We start from the raw sequence: 23,148 nt of genomic DNA, 5'->3' as shown, positions 1-23,148 counted from the left end.
CAGCAGCCTGAGGCGCGCCGTGCGCTCTCCCGGGGAAGTTGTCCCCGGATTACGGGAGCCTGGCCGTGGCGGGCTGCACAGGCTCCCGGGAGGGGCGGTGTGGAGAATGACCTGTGCTCGCCCACAGGCTGTTTGGTGGCGGCAGCAGCAGCCCTAGCGTCTCATGCCCGTCTCTGGGGTCCGCGCTGATAGCCGCGGCTCGCGCCCGTCTCTGGAGTTCGTTTAAGTGGCGCTCTGAATCCCCTCTCCTTGCACGCCGCGAAACAAAGAGGCAAGAAAAAGTCTCCTGCCTCTTCGGCAGCTGCAGACTTTTTCTCGTGCACCCTCCCGGCTAGTTGTGGTGCGCTAGACCCTTCAGGCTGTGTTCACGCAGCCAACCCCAGTCCTCTCCCTGGGATCCGACCGAAGCCCGCGCCTCAGCTCCCAGCCCCCGCCCGCCCCGGCGGGTGAGCAGACAAGCCTCTCGGGCTGGTGAGTGCTGCTCGGCGCCGAGCCTCTGTGCGGGAATCTCTCCGTTTTTCCCTCTGCGTCCCTGTTGCTGTGGGATCCGCGCTGATAGCCGCGGCTCGCGCCCGTCTCTGGAGCTCGTTTAGGCGGCGCTCTGAATCCCCTCTCCTTGCGCGCCGCGAAACAAAGAGGCAAGAAAAATTCTCTTGCCTCTTTGGCAGCTGCAGTCTTTTTCCCGGACTCCCTCCCGGCTAGCACCGAAGCCCGAGCCCCAGCTCCCAGGCCCCGCCCGCCCCGGTGGCTGAGCAGACAAGCCTCTCGGGCTGGTGAGTGCTGGTCGGCACCGCTCCTCTGTGCGGGAATCTCCGCTTTGCCCTCCGCACCAATGTGGCTGCGCTCTCCTCCGTGGCTCCGAAGCTTCCCCCCTCTGCTACCCGCAGTCTCTGCCCACGAAGGGGCTTCCTAGTGTGTGGAAACCTTTCCTCCTTCACAGCTCCCTCCCACTGGTGCAGGTCCCGTCCCTATTCTTTTGTCTCTGTTATTTCTTTTTTCTTTTGCCCTACCCAAGTACGTGGGGATTTTCTTGCCTTTTGGGAGGTCTGACGTCTTCTGCCAGCGTTCAGTGGGTGTTCTGTAGGAGCAGTTCCACGTGTAGATGTGTTTCTCATGTATCTGTGGGGAGGAAGGTGATCTCCGCGTCTTACTCTTCCGCCATCTTGCCCCTCCTCCGAGGGAAACATTTTTAAAATCAAAAGGTATAAGAATAATTAGGGGTTACAGTGTTTTGCGTGGCAATGAAAGTTCTGAAAAGAATATTAAAGGGACATCCATCTTACACGGTAGTAGGTTGAATAAAGGTATCTATTACCTATGAATGAAAGTATTAAATATTGAACCTGATTTGAGAGTGAGAAATGGTAGATAGCAATTGGTAAAAAAAAAAAAAGTGACTTTCACTCTTTTCTTATTTCACCTCAGCCATATGCAACCTCTGAGAGTCGTGCTGCTTTGAAAAGAAATTCTGGAAATTCCTTTTCCCTTTAAATACTGCTGCCTTCTCCTTTAAAATTCTAGCATGCTTGTGTCTTTTTAAATAGAAACTGAGTTTATACAAGACTTAGCAAATTATAGAACAGAAATAAGATTCAAATACATCCAAGATAAGTCTCATTGCTCCTTTTATTTTAGTAGCTGAAGAGATTAGAATTTCCAAACAGCTATACCAATCCATGAATGTTTAGAAAGAAGCATGAACTCTTTCCTAATACATTGAGTAACCATGTTTATTCTAATGCTCTTACTTCAGGCTTGAGCTTACTTCTCAGGCTTGAGCTTTCAGAGTAGATACTACCAGGTAAAAATATAGTTCTCAATCTAGGAACCCCGAATAGAGTTTGGAGAATCTCTTTTTCTTTATTATATATATTTTTTAAAGCTACCAAAGTAACACAAGACCATTGCTCCCCAGTCTTACTGATGGGAGGTATTTAGGTGGATCCAGCCTAGAAAAAGATGGAGAGAGCCTGGGTACCAATCCCTTCTTGGCCTCCCCATTGGTCTGAATGCTTCTTAGTGGTAGAAATGGGTCAGAAAAGAGAGGGAACAACTCTGGAACTCTGAGCTTTGAATGTTTACTGATCAGGTCCCATAGGACTGATTTTCTAAGAAGAAACTTAAAGGAATAGCAAAGTCCCCATAGCTGGTGTCCCATAGCAGTGTTTTTCAATCTGTGGGTCAAAACTCATTAATGGGTCATAAAATCAATTTGAGGGGTCTTAACCAGCATAGCATTTTATTAATGAAATAGGACAGAAAGGAATGGAATAAAAAATACCAGAATGGATCACATTTTATTTCAATGGTTGTACATGTACTTTACTGGGTCATTATATCAATATAAATTGTGTTTCTTATGAAGGGTCATCTTCAGAAGAGCTTGGAAGTCACTTTCCTATAGCACTTTGTCTGTCCCCGTCTGGTTGCTCAGCCATTTATGACAGCTCACATCTCATCCTCCTTACTAGCCTGCAAACTTCTTGAAGTGGGACTAATGTCCAAATTACTTTTCCTTGGCCACAGTGATTTCCTTAATACCGTGTACATGGTGGGTGCTTAGTAAACCTGTTTAATATTTGCTTCTTATTTATTTTGCTTTCAAGTTCTAAATATATACTTTTTTAAATTGTCAAGTACTATTTGTAATTGTTTTGTTCAGCTAATATCAATCTTTACATGTAGGCTGGGGTTCATAGAAGCATTGCCTTTTAACCATCTTTTCCTTATTTTTGGAACTGTGGCCCAAACATAGACTTCCAAACATAGAGGAAGTCACTGAAAATGGGTTCCGCTGAGGCGATTATGCAGATCTGAACTTCTGTTTTTCAAAGAGCTCTCTCAGCTGCTGCTCGGTCGTGGCTTCTTTCTGCTGCATAAGCTCGGCTGTTCCTTTGGTCACTCCCCAGGCATCCGGCTTTGACATAGAAGGGTTGTACGGCCTGCCTGAGGCTATCCGAAGATTCTCCCAGTATTCCTTCCTGGCCCTGGGGGAACAAAACACACAGCAGGAGACTTCTCCCTGAGCTTCCGTCTCTAGGTCGCTGAGCTACAACACCTCCGTAGAGCTGTCTTTGGGCGCTGGAGAGTGTGTCCATTGAAACACATTTATCTTTTTTTCAGAATCTGTAGGTCTAAAGTTACTTTGAATTTCTTCTTTTTACATACACATAGGTTCAAAAGCTAAGAGTTTAGAATAGGGACATTTTCTATCCAAATTACCCTACCTCTCCATCCTCACTTTCTGGCACTCTACTTCCTGAGCCAGCTGAGCCCACATTTGCTGCTCTCCCCAAAGCCAGTGTTGCTTCTGCACCTCTCACCCTGAGGATCCCGCCTCTGCCTCCTTTCCATTTCCCTTGTCTCCTAGTTCAGGCCTCGCCATGTTTGGTATCTTCCAGCAGAGATTTCCTCACAGGTTTCCCTGTCTTGAGGCTACTAAAACTTGCAAATCTAACTTTGTCTCAGACCACTTGAGACCCTCCAGGATCCTCATTGCCTTGGGATGAGGTCATCTAGACCTCGTGAGCATCAACAAAGGCTACCTCCTGTTCCTGACCTGTGTCTTTACCAAATTCTGAATCCAATATTCTCAAACTTCTAGTTTATCAGCACCTTTGTTCTCCTCCCACCTCTCAGTGCTTCCCTCTAGGCTGTTCTCCTGTCTGGCAACCTAATTCATCCTTCAGAATTCAGCTCTGGTGTTAGCTCTATAAGAAATTCTTCACCAACCTTCCCACCTTTCCCCCTGTGGGCCACTAGTACAGACTCCACAGCACCTGTGCACATCTTCATCCTTAACTTACCATACCAGTTTGAACTTAGCTGTTTATTTCTCTGCCTACTAGACTGTTACCTCCTTGGGGACAGGCCTGTGCCTTGTCCAGCGTGCTCCCTCAGCATCCACAACAGTGTCTGACATAGTTGTGCTCAACTAATGTTGGCTGAACAGAGGGAAACTGCTCCCTCTGCTTGGGGTGCATCCTCCGCCCCCTTCTTTATCCCGTGGAAGCCTACTCAGCTCTTCAAAATCCAGCCCCAAAGTCCCTTCTTCTAAATTATCTATGAGGTGGAGATAGTTATTCTCTTCTCTTCATTGTTACTTTTTTATCCATGCCTCTACTCAAGCAGTTAACTACAGTATAATACATCAACTTTCTTCTCCATTTGCCCCAGTAGACTGGAGATTCTCTTAGCCAGGGACCACAGCCTTTCATTTCTATATTCCTAGTGCCCTGCACATCGCCTGATGTGAAACTCTATTTGTTTATTGTTCCTCTTCCCCACTGGAATGTAAACTCTGTGGGTAAAGACATTTTTTATCTCATTCACCACTGTCTTCCCAGCTCTAAGGTTCGTGCTTGGCACAGAACAGGCAATTAATATTTGTTGTACTTAAATCCTAACAACTGATTCACTGTTAGTGTCCACCACATGGACGGTGCTTTCCTAGAGTGTGAAATCACATTTCGTTGCAACTTACATTATTTATATTCTATATTCTTAAAGCTTTCCCCAAAAATCACTCCATAAAGCTACGTTATAAACATCTTTGTGAGAGAATTTAAAGAGGATAACTGATTCTTTATCATTACACAGCAAATAGGCTGCACTTTTTGTAATGACCTCATTTGGACATATTCATAATCTAAATGAGTTTGGTTTGGCAAATACAGTTTAAGGTTCTTACCTTGCTCTAATCCAGGGTTTGGTGTGCATGTCCAAACCACTTCCCCAGCTGCCATGTTTTTCTGAAGCTGGTGGCAAAAATCCCCTTTCCGGGGCCAGCTCCTCTGCAATCGCCCTGATGTGGTAGGGCTCAAATCCACAGCACCCACCTATGTACCTGACCCCAAGGTTGTAGGCCTCTCTGGCGTATTTTTGAATATCCCATCTGGTTGCAACTCTGGGCTCCAGTCCTGTAATAAATGACACTCTGCTTAAATTTAAAAATATATATTCAAAACAAACAGCTATAATAAATGTGTAATTTTCAATAAATGAGTTAGATAAGTTGTCAATATTTAGTTCCTAACTCTTAAAAACTATTAGCCATTTTGCATTGACATATCCAATTTTAAATACTGTGACAGCCGGACTTCAAGATGATTCCCAATGATCTCTGCCCTCTGATGTTCTCACCCTTGTGTGGACCCTCCTGTATTATATCAGGCTGGTCTTTGAGACCAATAGAATACGGCAGAAGGGATGGTTTGTGACTTCTGAGGCTAGGTCGTAAGAGACATTATGTTTTCTGCCTTGTTCTCTCCTGGAACGTTCAACCCAGCTGCCGTGTTGTGAGAACACTCAGATACCACAGTGGAAAGGCCCATGAGCCAAGGAGCTGAGGCCTCCAGTCAACAGACAGCAAAAAACTGACCGTGACTCCCAACAGCCAACTGAGAGAGCCTGCAAGTAGATCCCCCAGCTCCCATCAGGCCTTCAGATGACTATAACCCTTGCTAGAGTCTGGATTGCAACCTATTAAGAGACTCTGAGCTAAGCTGCTCCCAAATTCATGACCCACAGCAACTTGAGATATAATAAATATTTGTTGTTTAAAGCCACTAAATTTTGCAATAATTTGTTCTATAGCCATAAATACCACAAATACCTTGCCGTTCTTCTTCCACGGTTCTTCTAGACTGATTATTTTCCAGGGTCCCTCTAGAATATGGGGTAAGGACCTTAGAATGAAATAGGAGGCTGGCCAGGCTCTGGCCCTGCTCACCCGTGGCTTGATTCTCCAGGTAAACTCACCCCCACTTCCCACACATGCTTTATCCCTCTTCCCAGACTGCAAGTATTCCCCCCCCTTCATCTGCTTGGTCTCTTCATTCAAATCTGTTACACAGTAACCCAATGATGGTAACTTCCCTCTGCCCCCCAAACTCAGATATTGCTAGAATATCTGAGCAACATTCAGAATAGGAGAAAAGTATCTCGGCAATAACCTGGTCTAAACTACTTATTTTTTCTGATGAGAAAATTAAGATCTGGGAGAACTAAGAAATTTTGCTAAGGTTCTGCAACTTAGCAACAGAGCTGAAACCAGAAACAGAATCTTCGCTGATCCTACCCAGGAGGGCATCCTTTTTGCCAACTCCAGGTATGACGAATTGGTTGTCTACCTAGGTGTTGACTCACCTTTGATTTTACATTTAAGTTCAGAGGTCTTTTTTGCTTGCCGGTCCTGTCTTTTCCTAATGTCTAATTTAAAAGTTTTTGGGTTGCAAGGAGAGAAGCTGGGGGCAAGAGATGAGGAGATATGCAGCCATTACTTTACATGATAAAGCTCTATGGCTAGAGAGTTCTTTGGAATTTGTCAAACATAAAGACCCTGAGATGATTTATAAAACGTCTGTCTTACCAAAGGGGAATTCTGGCAGGTCGATAAATCCCTGTTTGCCGCAGTCCGGAGTGTGGTAGGCCAAGGGCTGACTCATCAGGTGGGCTTTCAGTCCCACAGCCTCCAAGCCTTCTTTCATGAGCTTCACTGTTTGTAAGCTAGTTGTGAGGTCAAAATGGCAGTTCACGCCAACGATGGAAGCTCCTGCAAGTGGGAAGAACATTTGAGCTTTAGGGATTCACCAGGTACCAGAGGGCCCAACTCTCCTCTCATCAGGGAGCTTTTATTTGGAATGGTGAATTGGAAATATGGCACTGGGTCCCTGCAAACTTATCTTACCCTTGGGCAAGAATGATTAGTAACGGGCAGCAAGCGCTTTCTGGGAACAGTGCTTTGAAGAGTCAGATATAATTGAAGTGTCGTTTATGCACACTTGGCTGTCCATCTTTTTTTGAAAAAAATAATCATTATTAGAGGTTTTTTTAACTTCAAATTTTAGTAGTCGTTAAAACAAAATCATTATTGGAGTGTTCTTTAACTTCAAATTTTAGTAGTCATTTTTTCAATCTTTGACATTATATTTGCAAAGCATGATAATTTTTCACGACTCCCAGCTGCCCCATGGCACCTGTGGTTACCATACCACTCATCTGAGGAATAAATCAATGTTTGCTTTTATCAGGCCAATTTAATAATATTATTAACTTTCTTGGGCATAACAGCAGAATGTAATTTAGGAAAAGGTTTTTCCGAAACTTTCATACAAGTGAAATCATATAATATGTGTCCTTTCCTGACTGGCTTATTTCACTTAGTACAATGTTTTCAAGGCTCATCCCTGTTGAAGCATGTGTCAGAATTTCATTCCTTTTTATGGCTGAATGATATTGCATTGCATGTACGTACCACATTTTGCTTATCCATTCATTAGTTGGACACTTGGGTTGTCCTCCAAAAAGGACTTTTTTGATGAACTCGTGGCCTAGGATTTTGTAGCTGGGATATAGAGATGCCAAGAACAAGGAAAGGAAAGGCTCTCATTCTGGCCGCAATGAGAGGGGCACCAACATCCAGATTCCAGGAGCAGCAGAGCTGACGCTACATGCTGTGACCTGCAGTGTTCAGTGGCAGGTATCTTAGCAGTCCTCAGTGGCCTCGGCCTGCAGTTTGCTCTTCATTTTTGTTCCAATCTGGCCTCACTCCCCGTCATTCCTCTGAATCAGTTTTTGTTAAGGGCACCGATGACCTCAATCTTGCCAAATCTAGTAGTCGCTTCTCTCTTCTCATCTTACTCAACGTCTCGGCAGCATTCAACCTTGTGGCACTCTCTCCTTCATCAATACTCCCCTTCTCTTGGCTTCTGAGAACTTCCCCCACTCTCTGAGTGTTGCCCCTACCTCCCTGGCTGCTTTTTTTTTTGAGTGTTATGTGCTGACCCCTCCTCAAGGCTAAACCTTTCAATCCTGCAGTGTCCCAGGATGCCACTGAGCCATCTTCTCTTCTGCATCTACACTTCCTTTTCAGCCCCAGGCTCTCAATACCATCTATATCCAGACCTCTCCCAAGCTTCTCTCTCTAACCCTGACCTTTCCACTGGGTTCCAGACTGGTATATTCAACAGCTTACTGAACAGGGTCACTTGGATCTTGACTACCTTTTTCTTTTTCTTCTTTTCTCTTTCTTTCTTTCTTTCCCTTTCTTTTCCTCCCTCCCTCTCTCCCTCCCTCTCTCCCTCCCTCTCTCCCTCCCTTCCTCCCTTCCTTCCTTCCTTCTTTCCTTCCTTCCTTCCTTCCTTCTGTCCTTCCTGGTGTTCTGCAGCCACAGTTTCTCTTTCCTTGCTAGATATCATTACATTAATGAAGTAATCATATTTTGGCTATTTATTGGATGTCTATTAGGTATAAAGGTCCTTGTAAGGGGTTTTAGAGAAATATAAATAAAGGACACCAAAGATTTTATAATTTAGCACAGGGCTTCCCAAGGTTTGCTCTATGAAAACAAGGTTCTATGATCAATTAAATTGGGCAGTAGTTATTTACTGTAGTCCCTTCTTGGAGACTGCCAGTATACACGAACACGTCAAAGCCTCTGAGAAGTTCTGCAGTCAAGAGGCTGCTTAACTTGGCTTAACACAGCATTTTCTATCTGTGTGTAACTGCAGAACCCTATTAACAGTCTCACAGATTAGAAAATGTCATCTGAGGATACGCTAAATGTGCGACACAGCTGCTGAGAGGAGGAAGTGATTATTTGGGGTAAGGATGACGATGTAAGGGCACATGGAAGTTGAACTAACATTGGAAGTTGGACTAGATTGGTGAGATGGATATTGACTAAGGACCCATCATGTGCTGGGTGCTGTGCTGGGCACACGGTACTCAGTGCTGAGCCAAGCAGACATAGTCTCTGCCCTCTGGGATTTTACAATCAAGTGAGAGAGCCAGACATTCAAGACATAAACTAATGAGATAACTGGGGAGTTCTGTGAAGGATATAAACAGGGTACAGTGAGGTCAAGCACTGTGGCCACTCACTCTGAACAGACTGTCAGGGGAAGGAGTAGATGCAGGCGAAGAATCCCTGCCAATTAACAGTTGGGATGATGAGGGCCTCCTCTGATCTTTTTGAAACATATTAATTTGGTTTCTCCCCCCATTTTTAATATGTATAATAAAAAATTAGGATTCTACAATGTCATTCCTAAACCTAAATAATTATTATTAGTGATGAGTATGAAGTAACTTTCATGAAATATTAAGAGTTGGATAAAGATGAGAAATTAAACAATTAGCCAATCAAAATCTCTGTTCCACAGAGTCAGTCAGACTCTTCCACGGACACTGTGTTATTCCTCAGGTTGAAAATGAGGCAGCTTTGAAAACAGTCTGTGAATTTTCCCTAATTGAAATGAAACCCAATATTAGGAATGGAAATTATATAAAAAGATAAATTAGGTGCTCAGTGTCTCATATCAAAATATTTTTAAATTTATTATGCCAATTACAAAAAGTAAAGCATACCAGTAATTTATGAGAATGGAAAAACTTTGGCAAAGAGGGCAACTGACTTAAAAGTTGTTAATGTCTAAAGACCTCAACTTCAGATAATTTAAAATAAAACATAATTTTTCCTAATGTTCCTTTTGATTTACTAAAATTCTTCTCATTTCCAGGTGTTAAACCTTCAGCGTAGGTCTAATCGCCCATTTCAAAAGGCTGGTATGTGTGTGTATGTATTTTTTTTAACCTTTTTTTCTCTTTGGGACTCAATAATGATATTATAGATATTCCTAAGAAAGTAAATTAATGGTTTTCCTGTAACAAAAGTAGTATATAGTGATTCATAGATGGACCTGCATTTGTATGTCATTTAAAAGACACACTAGGGGCTTCCCTGGTGGCGCAGTGGTTGAGAATCTGCCTGCCAATGCAGGGGACACGGGTTCGAGCCCTGGTCCGGGAGGATCCCACATGCCGCGGAGCAACTAGGCCCGTGGGCCACAACTACTGAGCCTGCGCGTCTGGAGCCTGTGCTCCGCAACAAGAGAGGCCGCAATAGTGAGAGGCCCGCGCACCACGATGAAGAGTGGCCCCCGCTTGCCACAGCTAGAGAAAGCCCTCGCACAGAAACGAAGACCCAACACAGCCAAAAAAAAAAAAAAAAAAAAGACACACTAATTGCAAACTGGTCAGAACTCATCATCACCTGCTTTAACCAGACGCACTGCACACTCGCCAGGGGCCACGCCGTGCAAATCTCCCTCTGGGCCGATGCACATGGTCGCTGCCACCGGTTTCCCAGATGCTTTCAAGGCTTCAACTGCCCATACAGCCTCTTCAACGTGTTCAAAATACTGAAATAAGTTAAAGTCAAGATACTTTTAATCTTGTTTCTTCCCAAATAATTTGAAAACTTATCCTACTGCATATTAACTTAATTATCCCCAGATGGGTGTTTTTCAAACTGAGTTGTGACCCATTAACATTTTTAAAACAGAATAGAATGGTGATTTCTGCGACTTACAGTCCAAAGGTTTGAAGAACACTATGTTACATTAACCGAATCACATTTAGTTGAAGCCCTAAATTGGAAAAACATTTCAAAACTAAATATTACAGCTACTAGTCATGACTGGTACCTAACCCCACATGGTCCTCATGAGAGTAAAAGGCAGAGAAAATGTCCTAAGTGTCCTCGTCTCATCTTAGATTGTATCTGTTTACCTCTGCGATCAAAAAGTCCACGTTCTTCCTCATGAAGACCTCTAACTGTTGCTGGAAGACTTTTTTGACTTCAGTTTCTCTCTTGCAGCTAAGGTACGAAGGTGTCTGGCTCACGCCTCCTGCCACCAAGGCGTCTCCCTCATCAGCCACTTGCTGGGCAATATCACAAGCAGCTTCATTGACTTTCTGCCCCTAAAATGGATGAATTTATGATACATCTACATTTTCATGTGAAACTGAAGCAAAATTGTTATTCAAATGTCCATATCTCAGTTGTAGTGATTTTATTCCAGAAAAAGACAGTGATGGAATAGTTCAATGCTTTATGGAGTTGAGCAATTTGCAGTAACAACACTGCCAATAACAGTGATTAAAAAAAAAAATCTAATGATGGTATTTAGGATATTACATTATACCAAAGATCTGTGAGAGGGTAAAAGTCTTTACATAAAAGGATCCGGTATCCTTCAATGCCTAAGCTGCACTTAGAAGAATACCTAGCAAATAGTGGTGATGATGATAATGATTTGCTTTTATGATTAATAAGAATAAAATTCAATTTAAACTACTACAGAATTCATGACTTTTTGTCATTATGTATTTTCTCAACAGATACACGTATCACAAGTAAGGTCTTTTCTAATTATTTAGACAATAAAAATTGATGCTTGTCCTCAAAAAACCCCAGTACTATAGATCACACAGACTCATGTAATTTTAGAATTCCTTTTTCATTTTAGAGATGAAGAAATTGCTGATTTGATGGGATAAGTAAATGGTTTGCCCAACATCACACAGTTGATTGTAGCTGAGCCTGGAAGATTCTAGGTTCACTGACTCCTGGCATATATGACCTTTCTCCTATACTGTGTCACATTAAAAAATTGTAAAGATGTAAGAGTTTCGGACTTCCCTGGTGGCTCAGTGGTTAAGAATCCGCCTGCCAATGCAGGGGACACGGGTTCGAGCCCTGGTCCGGGAAGATCCCACATGCCGCGGAGCAACTAAGCCCACAACCCACAACTACTGAGCTTGTGTGTCACAACTACTGAAGCCTGCGCGCCTAGAGCCCGTGCTCCGCAACAAAGAGAAGCCACTGCAATGAGAAGCCCGCGCACTGCAGCAAAGGGTAGCCCATGCTCGCCGCCACTAGAGAAAGCCCGCGGGCAGCAACGAAGACCCAACGCAGCCAAAAATAAAATAAATAAATCAATAAATAAAATTTATTTTAAAAAAAGATGTAAGAGTTTGTAAGGATACTCATTCAGCAACTTAGTCAACAGACTGAGAGAATCATTAATAGTTAAATACTTCTTTGATCTGCTTCATTAAATGCCTTTCTGTTAATTTGGGGGACGCTAGCTAAAACCTAAGAATATTATTCACACATACCTCATTTCTGTATTGTTTAAAACAAAACAGAACTCTAAAGAGGCTCAACACTTTTCTCTATGAGAGCTTTGGTAATGACACGCGTGTCTACTGTGTCCTTCTAAGAGTGCCACGTATGGTGTTACTCACGGATATTTTCTCTGCAACATAGTTTCCCCTGTTCTCCAGCTTGTCTTCACTGGCATAGAAGGTGAAGGTCTGCATGACATTCGATCCAGCTCTGAGGAATTCTCGATGAAGCTGGCGAACTGGGAGATTGAATGAGAGAAAGGTATTCATTGTTAACAGTGTATTAGTCTGTGATGCTTTCAAAAGGCTCTCAGATAAACAAATAGGAAAATATCTGTTTAAATTCCTGGTTGCCTGGCTTTTGCTCATCCTGGGGGCTAATGAGAGGTGGATCTGGAGTCTCTTGCCAGGAGGAAGAGATTATCTCTGCCATGGATGTGGGGTGAAGGGAAGAGGGAGGTCCCACAGAGGAGGAATTATCTCAGTGCTTTTGCCAGGCAGAGAAGATGGGGAAGGGCATTCCCTATAGAGGGAACAGTCCGAGCAAAGACAAGGAGGCAAGAAAAGTCTTGGCATTTGGGGGAGTGACAAGCAGTCTGAGTGGCCGGAGTTGAGGATATGCTGGAGAAGTGGTGGGAGATGCACTTGGAAAGGTGGGCTGTCAGATAGAGTGTAAAACAGCCTAGCACATCATCCCAAGGAGTCTAGGCGCCAGACCACAGGTATCAGTGTTTTTGTTTTTGTTTTGTTTTTTTAATTTATTTTATTTATGTATTTTTGGCTACGTTGGGTCTTTGCTGCTGTGCGCGGGGTTTCTCTAGTTGCAGCGAACAGGGGCTACTCTTCGCTGCGGTGCGCGGGCTTCTCACTGCAGTGGCTTCTCTTGTTGCAGAGCACAGGCTCTAGGCACGCAGGCTTCAGTAGTTGTGGCATGTGGACTCAGTAGTTATGGCTCACAGGCTCTAGAGCACAGGCTCAGTAGTTGTGGCGCACGGGCTTATTTGCTCCGCGGCATGTGGGATCCTCCCGGACCAGGGATCAAACCCGGGTCCCCTGCATTGGCAGGCGGATTCTCAACCACTGTGCCACCAGGGAAGCCCAACTCAGTGTTTTTGAAAGATAATTCTGGTAGTAGAGTGAAATAAGTGTTGGAGAAATGTTCGCAATCTAGGTTCATGGGTGAATACCATGTGGCGAAGCTTTCATTGGCTGGAGGAAATATGGTGGGAGGTTTCTTTCTTTTTTTTTTTTCCATATAATCAAATGTATGCAATTTAAAGAGTTATCCTTTGCTCTAAAATAGTGGTCCTAAACCTTGGTTGCCCATTAGATATCCTGCAAGCTTTTCAAAAATTATGAATGTTAGTGTCAAATCCACATATATTCTAATTTAATTGGTTTGGGGTAAGGCACAAGCAAGTTTTTTTAATGGTTTCCCAACTGATTCTTATTTTCAGTTTTGTTGAGAATCACCATTCTAAGAGAGCAGGAGAATGTTTCTTTTATAAAATGATAGTGAGACTTAGATGGTGTTTTGTTTTTGTCAGGAGAAATGACTGGACAGAGTAAGAAATCAACAGTCGTATATCGAACCCTAAAATTTATTTTGAAATTTCAGAGACCTACAAAATCTGCAGGTCTGGGAACAACTACATTAGACGCTAGGAAATTATTAGGACACTGGTGTTCTTAGCCCTTCAGAGGCTAAGACTGGAGATTAGTCTGGCATCTTTGCAACCCAGATGCCTAGTAGAGTGCCAAGAACATAGGAAGCTCAGTTTTTGTTTATAAATGGACAAAAAGGTGAGGCCAAAAAAGCTTTTGAATTTCAGAGAATGGATTTCTAAGCTTGAAGCCAAATCTCTGCTTTTAAAATCATGGAACCTTTCGTTCTCAGTGGGAACTTAAAAGCATGCCTAAATTAGGGGGTTTCGAAGTTGTTTTAATTAGCAGCAGAATCAACTGAAAAACCTTATATACAGTCAATCAGATAAACACAGAGTGCTGAGGTTGGAGCAAGGGAGAAGGGACTACAGACTTGGTATCTGGGACAGAATGGTTTATGAATAAGAAGTCCACCCAGCTGGCCCTTTGATGGATTTCCAGAGACTGTAAAAAAAAAAAGAAAAAAACAAGCAAAAACCCTGGAATGGTGTGCAAATTGTTTGCATGTATGTACATTGTATAGTGCTCAGAGGGTCTATAATCTTTTATCAGATTTTTTCAGAGGGCAGTGAATCAGAAAGGTGAAGACAACTTTTCACTCTTAATAGATTTGATTATTCCATCATGCTTCTTAAAAATGCCATGCTTCTCAAAGTGTGACCCTACTAGACCCGCTTGGGGACAATTAAAAATTCAGATTCCTCAAACCCCTCCAGACCCAGGGAAACTGAATTCATCGCCAAATTCAAAGCTGATTCCACTGAGTGCAAGAACCACAACTTTTGGCATAAATTTTAGTAGGAGGGTTAGTCTGGTAATTTCTGAATATCCTTTCAATTTCTATTTTCTGTTTCCTCTCATCATAAAACTACGAGTCTTCATCCTCTAACCAACAATAGGGTATGACTGGTTCCTACGACAATGATACAACTTATGCTAATTAATTATATTCATTTTATGGCTTTACACTCTTCATTATACTAGTTTTATTTTAGCATCACAGAAGCTAAATATTACCAACTTATGTGTGTGTGTGTGTGTATATATATGTATAAAAGATATGACCCAGACATATATGTACAGAGTATAGATATTACCTGGTACATTTACTTGAGAAATGCAAGTCTTTGAAATTCCACAGCAAACTCTAAAAGGTCAAATAAAAATTTGCAGTATTTCTTCAGTGGGATAATAAATTTGCAGTAAAATCATTTGGCAGCAAAATGTCACCTGAACTAATGTGAGGATATTTATAATTGTATCCTATTTAGTGTGGGTAGTCATATATTTTGATGCAAAAAGAGTATTAATGTGTTTGATGGGGCATAGGGGAGCACTTCAGACCCTAATAAGAGCGTTATGCAATATGTAGCATATGTAATGTATTAACTTTCTAAAATTCCCACAAATTCTGGATTCTAAGACACATTTGGCCCCAAAAGGGCTTGGATAAGGAATTGCAGACCTGTAGCATAACATTCCCTTTCTCACTGCTTCCAGCACTAAAAAGTCAAGTCCAGGCACCAGTCCTACAAAAGTGTTTTGGGTGCCGTCCAGTCTACAGGGAAACTTTTCAGGGTCTATATGAATTCTAGTTATTACCCAGTCAAAATTAGAAAAGCACCTGCAAAAACAAATTCATTTGCATAAAGTAGCATGACAATGACCACCGCTCTCATTTAGAGCATGAATGTTTTAAATACATTTCACCGCCCCCCACCCCAGAAAAGGTTAAATACATCCAAGGTCGTATGAAATGGTTCTTTGAAGATCAGTTACAAGCAGATTTGTCTTTTCTGATGCGTCCTGTAGTCCACTGTGGTTGACAGAGTTTGAACTAGGCACTGGCAGAGCTGAATATAGGGGATTTCAGTCTGTAGCAGAAAGGATTAAACCTAATGACTCAGTATCATGGAGTTTTCATTAATTCTTGAAAAGCAAGGAGCTCCCAGAAGAAAAAGTAGAGCAAATGCTCAATGCATTTAAATAAGCTCAAAATATTCAAGACACAAATGGCCAAGAGATCAAATGTGCTGTTTCTGCATTAATAAAATCAAAGAAAATCGGTATCAGAGCAGTTTCTCTTGAGCTCCTCTAATGTGTGACCTTAAAAAAGTAAACGTGACTAACAAAATTGAAATTTGCAATTTAAACAACAGTCTTATTTTGTTTCCATGGCAGAGTTTGGGCAAAGGTAGTTTATCGTTAATGTCAGTTTGGCCCAAGAAATATTTCATTCTGAGTTTAACCCAGCAAGCAGACCTTAAGAAACAAACCATAGGTATATTAGAAATCCTCACTCTCAGGTCTTAATTATGCCATTGCGTTCCTTACATCCCTTCAACACAATGCTTCTGAAAGTGGGGTTTACCTTGACATCATTTGGAGACAAGTATTATAAATATACAGGTTCCTGGACCCGTCACAAACCTAATGAAACCAAATCTATAAGTGGGGCCTGGGAATTTATTATTTTTAACAAACTCCGCTGGTGAAACTAAAATTTGAGAACTCTTGTTGGTTTAGCTTCCAAAGCTTACTAATTTCATTTTTTTAAAGGGTAGAACACAGTATTATTTCTACTTTTATTTGGAAATATAAAAGTTGCATACATTTGCTAGGTTTCATAGTGTGACTATGGCTCTTTTACTTTGGATACTTTTTAGGGACAGTGTGATTTGAATACATTTCTGTACTTCTCTAGCAGTAATAGATTAATACAACCAAGAATATTATCAAGAGAGGAAGCAACTCACTCAAGTTAATAACAATAGTGAATAGTTGTAGTGTTTAACATGAGCCAGGCACTCTTTTGAACAATGCACATATAATTTATTTAATCCTCATAACAACTTTATGAGGTAGATATCAATATTATCTTGGTTTTCTTAGCTAAGTAATTTCCCCAAGGCCACACAGCCTAGTGGCTGTGTCAGGATCTGATCCAGTTTGTCTGGATCCAGAGTCTGTACTGGATCTCAAAGCTGTACTGTCTCTCAGTTTATGTTCTTCGTTAGTTTCCATCCTTCATCACTGAGTTCATTGGAATACACTCTTCTTTAACATAAAAAACGTCTGTTTATTATCTTATACAATATTCACAAGAACTCTGGTTTCCTCTGAAAGATTTAAATTCTTTCAAAGTGTTGGTTGCTGACGGCTCCTGGCTGAGACCCTTCCTAGGAAGTGCCCTAGGCCAAAAGGCACTCCTTTGCCCAGGATTAAGCCCTCTCCTGGAGGAGGGGAGGGCTGACAGCTTGTGTGCAGGGCTTGGTCTGTTAGTAGGGGGAAAACACAAAGACCTAGCCCCCTTGCCTCAATTTGGGACAACTCTGAGGGGCCTGTGCAATTCCAGAGCTCCCTGAGAGATTGACTGGGCTCTCTGTTACAGCTCTTCACAGTTTAGTTCCGGTTCCTCCCTTTGCCCAGTCCTGCTTCCCTCACTCCCTTAGTTCACTCCCAAGAGTAGAACTCTTGAGCACAACTCTCTACTTCATCATGTGTTTCCTGAGTGCTCTGACCTGCAAGAGTTGAAGCCAGAACTAGTCATAGGAAATAACTCTGAAGGCATCATTTTAGAGTCAGATCTCCTTCTGACTAGCTAGTAATGAGCACCCACACATCACAGGTGATGGAGCTCCCCATATGCTCTAGGGGTACAACTATTAAAACTTCAACCTGTAGTGAACTAGGTTGAGATGCCCTTGGAAGGGAATGCACTTGCCGGTACACTCTCTCAGATGTTTGAGAGGTTCAGGGGAAGTAGTAACTATAAGGACTCTGGAATTAGATGGCTATTGTTGGGTACCACCAAAGTACTGGAGAAAGACAATGAAAGGCTACAGGTGAGTCATCACCGATTTCAGGCAATGTGTCAAAGTCTGAGGATCTTCTGGGTGGTATGTAAAGAGACTCAGTTCCTGTTGCTAGAGAACAGAAAAACTGAGGCTCTGGCCCAGGACTAAATTACATAGGGAGCAGAGTTCCAAAGTTCCAGAGTTCTCAACTGGGAAAGCATTCTATTGCCAAAAGTTAGGGTCTGATTAGGAAGAAATGGGACCCTCAGATCTGGAATAAAGACATATGGGTGGATTAACCCGTCAGCCTTGAAAACCTACATCCCTCAGAACTCCATGGACCTGCAAATGTGGCCCATTCCTCCCTTTTAAAGATTAAATCTTCGCTATTGCTTGAGGATGATACAGAGGCTTTAAAAGACAGCATTTATCCCCTTCAGGTTGCATCCTACCTCCCCTCCTGTCCATAAAAGATTTGTGGTCAAAAAAGTAAAGTGAGAATAAGGTTTGTGGGTGCAGGTGCAGGTTAGGTAGGTAGTTGAACAGGGTGGAGCTAGTATACAATGAATTTAACTAGTTGGCAGATACATAATGGAAGAGGGCTTATCTGCAAGATGGTGATTGATGCTGTATCATGGAACTTACAGTGGGTTAAGGAGGGAAGGTGGACTTGTGGGGGGAGAATGGCTAAAACACACTAAAATGGTAGAGCCAGGGTCGTGATGAGATTGAAGAATAGGAGCACTAGAGAAAGTGAGCAGAAAAGATAGGAGGGGGTGGTCAGAGAATGTGGTATTTGTCCTTGAGATTTCAGAGGTGGACAGCTATTGGCGATGGTGAGGTCCAGGAGAGGGTTGCTAAGGTGGGGATGGAGGAAAAGTTTGCTGGAGATGAGGAGGAGATCAAGGCACTAACAGGAAGAGTGCTGGATGGATCACATGTATGGGTGTTGAAGTCAACTAGAGTGTTGAAGAAGGGAGGGGCAGAGAAAGGCAGTGAGCCAGGTTCTAGACTCATCTAGAGTGAGGACCAGGGAACAAGAGGTAGATATAGGTGACAGCAACAGGCCATTGGTACTTACCCAACAGGCAAATCTGTACTTAGGTACCTAGCATAGTGCCCAGCAGACAATAATAAATATTTGGATACCACGGCATGAATGTATCTGTTTGATGGCATGCTTCTAGACTTGGGTCAACATAGTGGTCTTTTATGAGAGCTTAGAATATAGCTGTGCACCAACCTGCTTCTGGGTGTTCCACAGCAGCTTCTGGGGTCCAGGGCCCTGCCTTCACATAGCCCCTCTTCTCCAGTGCAAAGACAAAACCTCCGTCTCCAATCACGACCTCTCCAGAGTTTAACCGTTCTAGGATGCCCTAAAATTACAGAAGAGGAGGAAGAAAAGTTGTTACTTGAATTTTTAAGACAATTTTCTACCTTTAGAACTTTTGCTATCATATTCTTGAGAAGTATGATTTCTTTAGAATTCTCAGAAAATATATATTTTATACAGAAATTTGTGACTATAAGGAGAATCACCAGAATGCTAATATATTGAAAGTTTGTGTATCCATGTGTATGTGACAGGGATGGGGTCTTTCAGAACACATTAAAGAGTATTTGAAGAATATTGTGGGAGGATGTTATGTTTGAATAAATATCTTCAGAGGGATTAAATGAAAAGGTTTTGTTGTAAAGCCTCAAATAAATACTTAAGCACACCTTCTTAAAATGGTGATTGTTAGTCTTTCTTCTTATTCTATCAATAAACTAAAGAGAGGATTGTATTTTATAAAGAAGTTGAAGTGGCATACAATGCTATTAAGGCATTTTAAGACTGAAAAGTCAAAAGATATTTGGTGAAGACAGAAGGAAGGAGATACTACCACAAAGATGGCCAAATCAATACCTCCATACCTATTCCATTTACAGTACTATGCAGTAATAACCCTGGTGTTAATAGAGAAATTTTGAACTTAATATTTTTAAAAGGCTTTGTGAATTAGAAAGTAATTTTCTAGTGTAACCATTTTTTTTTAATTTCAAAAAATCATAGCCTTTAAAAATAAAAGGTACCCTAATTCAATTTAGGTCACTCTGATTTTACAAATAAAGAATTAAGGTCCAGAGTCTGAGTAATTTATACACGGTCTCCCAGGTGCAGTGTATAGGGCCTCCTGATTCTTTTATCCTTTAATGGTATCTAGATTTGATTTTAAATGGGGGTGGGGAGGGTGGGATAGCCCTGAAAAGGCAGTGTAGAGTAATAACTTGGAATGTACTTACCTGTTGCATTCCATTTATTACTAATAATGGTTGACAAAACAAATGCTGATATAACAAGGGTTACAAATTCTGTGAGAGACATTCGTAGGCTTTTCTATCTTAGGTCCTCACCAACTTCTGCCTCTCTCCCACACCATTTCGACAACTTGTGCTCGGAGAAAAGAAACATCTGACATTTCTACCTTAAAGCAGTAAAATAGGAGGACTATGCTATATATTCTTGAATAGCCCTTCCATATAGAAAAAATGTCAAGTATACAAGTCCATGAGATAACAAATACAAAAATATAGAATTGATCACATGTAATTTTGAAATCCAAATACCTGTCATGATTACAATGTGTCTAAATGTCACATTTTAGATTGACACATATACACTAATATGTATAAAACAGATAACTAATAAGAACCTGCTGTATAAAATAAATAAATAAAATAAAATTCCAAAAAAAAATCACATTTTAAAACTACAACTTTGATCGTTATGACCCAATTAACAAGAAAAATAGATATATTGCTAGTCGGTGCAGTTGTATAAAAACATGAACAACAGTCAAATAAATGAGATATGACTGGCTACTAATTTTCATTTGGGTGAAATAATTCATGATATTTTGTTCAGTCACCTAGCAACTCTCATTGGACTCTTGTGTGTGTTTTCAAACTTTAGTAGCACAACACTTAAATGCACAGCATAGCTAAGAATCTGATATTTGGTGGCAGAGTGGCTAGTGGTGATTCAATTACCATGCTGTACATTAGTTTATTGAGCAATTACATCAGGAAGAACGCTCTCTTAGATTCTACTGCATTTTTAAATTACCTGAACTTCAGACTTTTTTGTTCCTAAGCTAAGCGGCTTTTTTTTTTTTAATGGAATGTGCTATGAGAAAATGCTCAAGACATTGTTTGTGAAAAAGTGTTGCAAAGGAATATGTGTAATATCAGACTTTCTGTTTAAAAAGTACATATTTGCCTAGACAATAAACTAGCAGAATATACATCAAAATGTAGCAGACACTGTTCTTAGTGTTTTTCCTAGTTGTTTACAATGAACATGTGTTAGTTTTGTAACATATGTTTTAATTTTAGTCAGAAGTATAGAAGTATTATTGTCCATATTTTAACAGTGACATAGGCATGGAAACAAGGTTGCCAAAGAAACTTTTTTTTTTTCTTCCCATCTTATGTCCATCTGTTGCTAAAATAATCCTTTAAAATGTTTCATTTTGTGAGTTTGAGTCTGGGGGAGTGGATTAGGATCTATGGCAATGTAAATCAGGCCAAACCAAAAAAAAATTTTAAATCTCTATGGGAATCATCCTTTCCAGCCTACATCAACTATTCCTTTAGTAGATGTATGGACTGGCAAAATTCTCCACTTAACTGAACAGGTGACAGCCTATAATCGATTGCCATCTCAGCATCTTAAATCCTGGGACTGCATGGCATTTAAAAATTTTAATTGAATTAATTTTTTTCCTTGTGTGGAGGTCTTTTTAATTTGAGGAGGGGTCATCCCTTTAGAAACTAGGTACGGCCTATTTCTAAAGGGATGGCTGGCAATGAATTTGGGAGGTGGACCTGCTCCCATGGTCCTTACAGCTGCAGGAGTACAGTTGGCCTGGCCCTGTCTCCTTCGCTGCCATTCCCTGGGCCTCTGTCTGCCAGGCATGGAGTTGGGTGCTTTGACACCCAAGGGGCAAGCATATTCCCTACTCCCTCCATTCTTCTCTTCCCACTCCTAACCGTAGTCCTACTATCAATGAAATGCATCCATCCATCCATTCATCCATCCATCTCCGCCCCCCGCCCTCCCCCCTCCCCCCCCCCCCCCCCCCCCCCAGTAACTAGACGAAGGCCCACAATCTGGACTGAAACACTCGTCCCCAGGGAAGGGCGGGCTTGTTACTGGGTTTTTATTTTTAAAACTTATTAACAGTCCTTCCTCAATATCAATATAACGGCCATTGTGCTTAATTTTTCTGAAACTGTCTTTTCGAGGCCCGCACGGTGCACTGTTCTGTGATCGCTGAAACCAAACCGCGGGATGAAAACTTACATCATCCAAACAACGCCAGAGCCTTAGGGCTGCGGCGAGGCGGGCTGGTGGGTGCAGCGAGAACCCTGCAAGGTAGGGGCCCTGAGACCCTAGGCGCCTGTGAGGGCGCGGGCGGGAAACGGTGGGAGCTCGGGCGCGCGCCTCCCTGCCCGGCAAGCGTGGGGCGTCAAGGGGCGAGCGCGGTGGCACGGGCACAGACCCCAGAGGAGCCCGGGGCTCGCAGCAGGGCGACCCCGAGTCCCACCGCCGTGGGGGAGGGAAGTCGCACCTGTGGGTCTAGGAGCCGCATCTTGGGGGAGTGCTCTGGTCTTGGGGTGCGGGACTCAGAAGACGTTGGGAGTCTCAGCGCTTTGGGGGCGCTCTGAAGTTGGGGGTCACATAGTTCTAGGGGGCGCTCTGGTCAGGGGGCAGGAATGGGGACTCAGAGGCGCCGTGGGGTCCTGCAGCAGAAGTTCTGGGGGGCCTTCTGGTCACAGTCAGGCTCTAAGGGCTCCTCTGCGCTCCCCGCGGCTGAGATGCGATGCGGGGCTGGTTTGTGGATCGAAACTCAGAGCTTTGGCCAGCGCCCTTGGGTCCCCTGCAGACTCACCTTTTTGGCCTTTTTGCCCCCAACTGGTGCCATCTTCGTGGTGTCCCGGACGGACGGTACTTAACACGGATGAGGACCGGCGAGGCGAGCGTTTCCCCCTGCGAAGCCCGGAGCTGCACGGCGGCTGCAGCCGGGCTCTTTATACCCGCTGCTCCCGCGGGGTGGGTTTCCCCACCCCCGGTGCGGTCCAACGCGGGCCTCGGGCGGGGAACACGCCCACCAGCCCTTGATCCCGGCCTGTCGCTGCTTGGGAACCTGCGTAAGGAGGAGGTGATCGAGATTGTTCTGCCAAAATGGGTGAAACCATCCAGAAGTAAAATAATAATAATAATAATAATGCTGCCACTCGCTCAGGTTTCAAACGTACCGGTGCCCGGCCCTTCTTTTCCCCTCGCGGGTCCCCGACCCTGATTTCTCCCTTGCCTGGGATCGTGTATCATTACTTCCTTAAGTCGCTAGGCCAGACCCCTAAGAATTCCATCCAATGCCCAAATATTTGTCAAAGGCTGAGGATACAAGATTATTGAATGAGGAGGCTTGCAGTTCTTGGAAGAACTTCAGCCTAAAGTGTGACCTCCTGTGTGATACACACCCAGTGGATATGTATCCGAACAAAATATGACATTTACAGAAGGGTCCGATACTGACCCTGCATTAGTGTGTGTGTGTGTGTGTGTGTGTGTGTGTTCAAAATGAACTTTGCCCTTATATCCAAACATGCCTTACAGTTTCTAATAATATCTTTACAGTATTTAACAAGGACAAACACTTAACGT

The 23,148-nt window shown here is 42.8% G+C and overlaps 1 protein-coding gene across 1 annotated transcript; it reads right to left on the bottom strand.

The window, feature by feature from the left end:
* Positions 1-2,280: 2,280 nt before the first annotated feature.
* BHMT (betaine--homocysteine S-methyltransferase) lies at positions 2,281-22,506 on the bottom strand. Its single transcript, XM_061187935.1, has 8 exons — positions 22,373-22,506; positions 18,679-18,811; positions 12,094-12,212; positions 10,573-10,764; positions 10,055-10,202; positions 6,371-6,553; positions 4,691-4,919; positions 2,281-2,987 (listed from the first exon to the last, which is right to left on the bottom strand). The coding sequence occupies exons 1-8, from the start codon at positions 22,403-22,405 to the stop codon at positions 2,804-2,806; spliced, it is 1,221 nt and encodes a 406-aa protein (XP_061043918.1). The 5' UTR covers positions 22,406-22,506; the 3' UTR covers positions 2,281-2,803.
* Between the last annotated feature and the right edge of the window lie 642 nt (positions 22,507-23,148).

This window comes from Eubalaena glacialis, chromosome 4 (genome assembly GCF_028564815.1).
Source record: "Eubalaena glacialis isolate mEubGla1 chromosome 4, mEubGla1.1.hap2.+ XY, whole genome shotgun sequence".
Lineage (NCBI taxonomy): Eukaryota > Metazoa > Chordata > Mammalia > Artiodactyla > Balaenidae > Eubalaena > Eubalaena glacialis.
The sequence above is the reverse complement of the archived record's forward strand: the minus strand, read 5'-3'. Positions and strand labels throughout refer to the sequence as shown.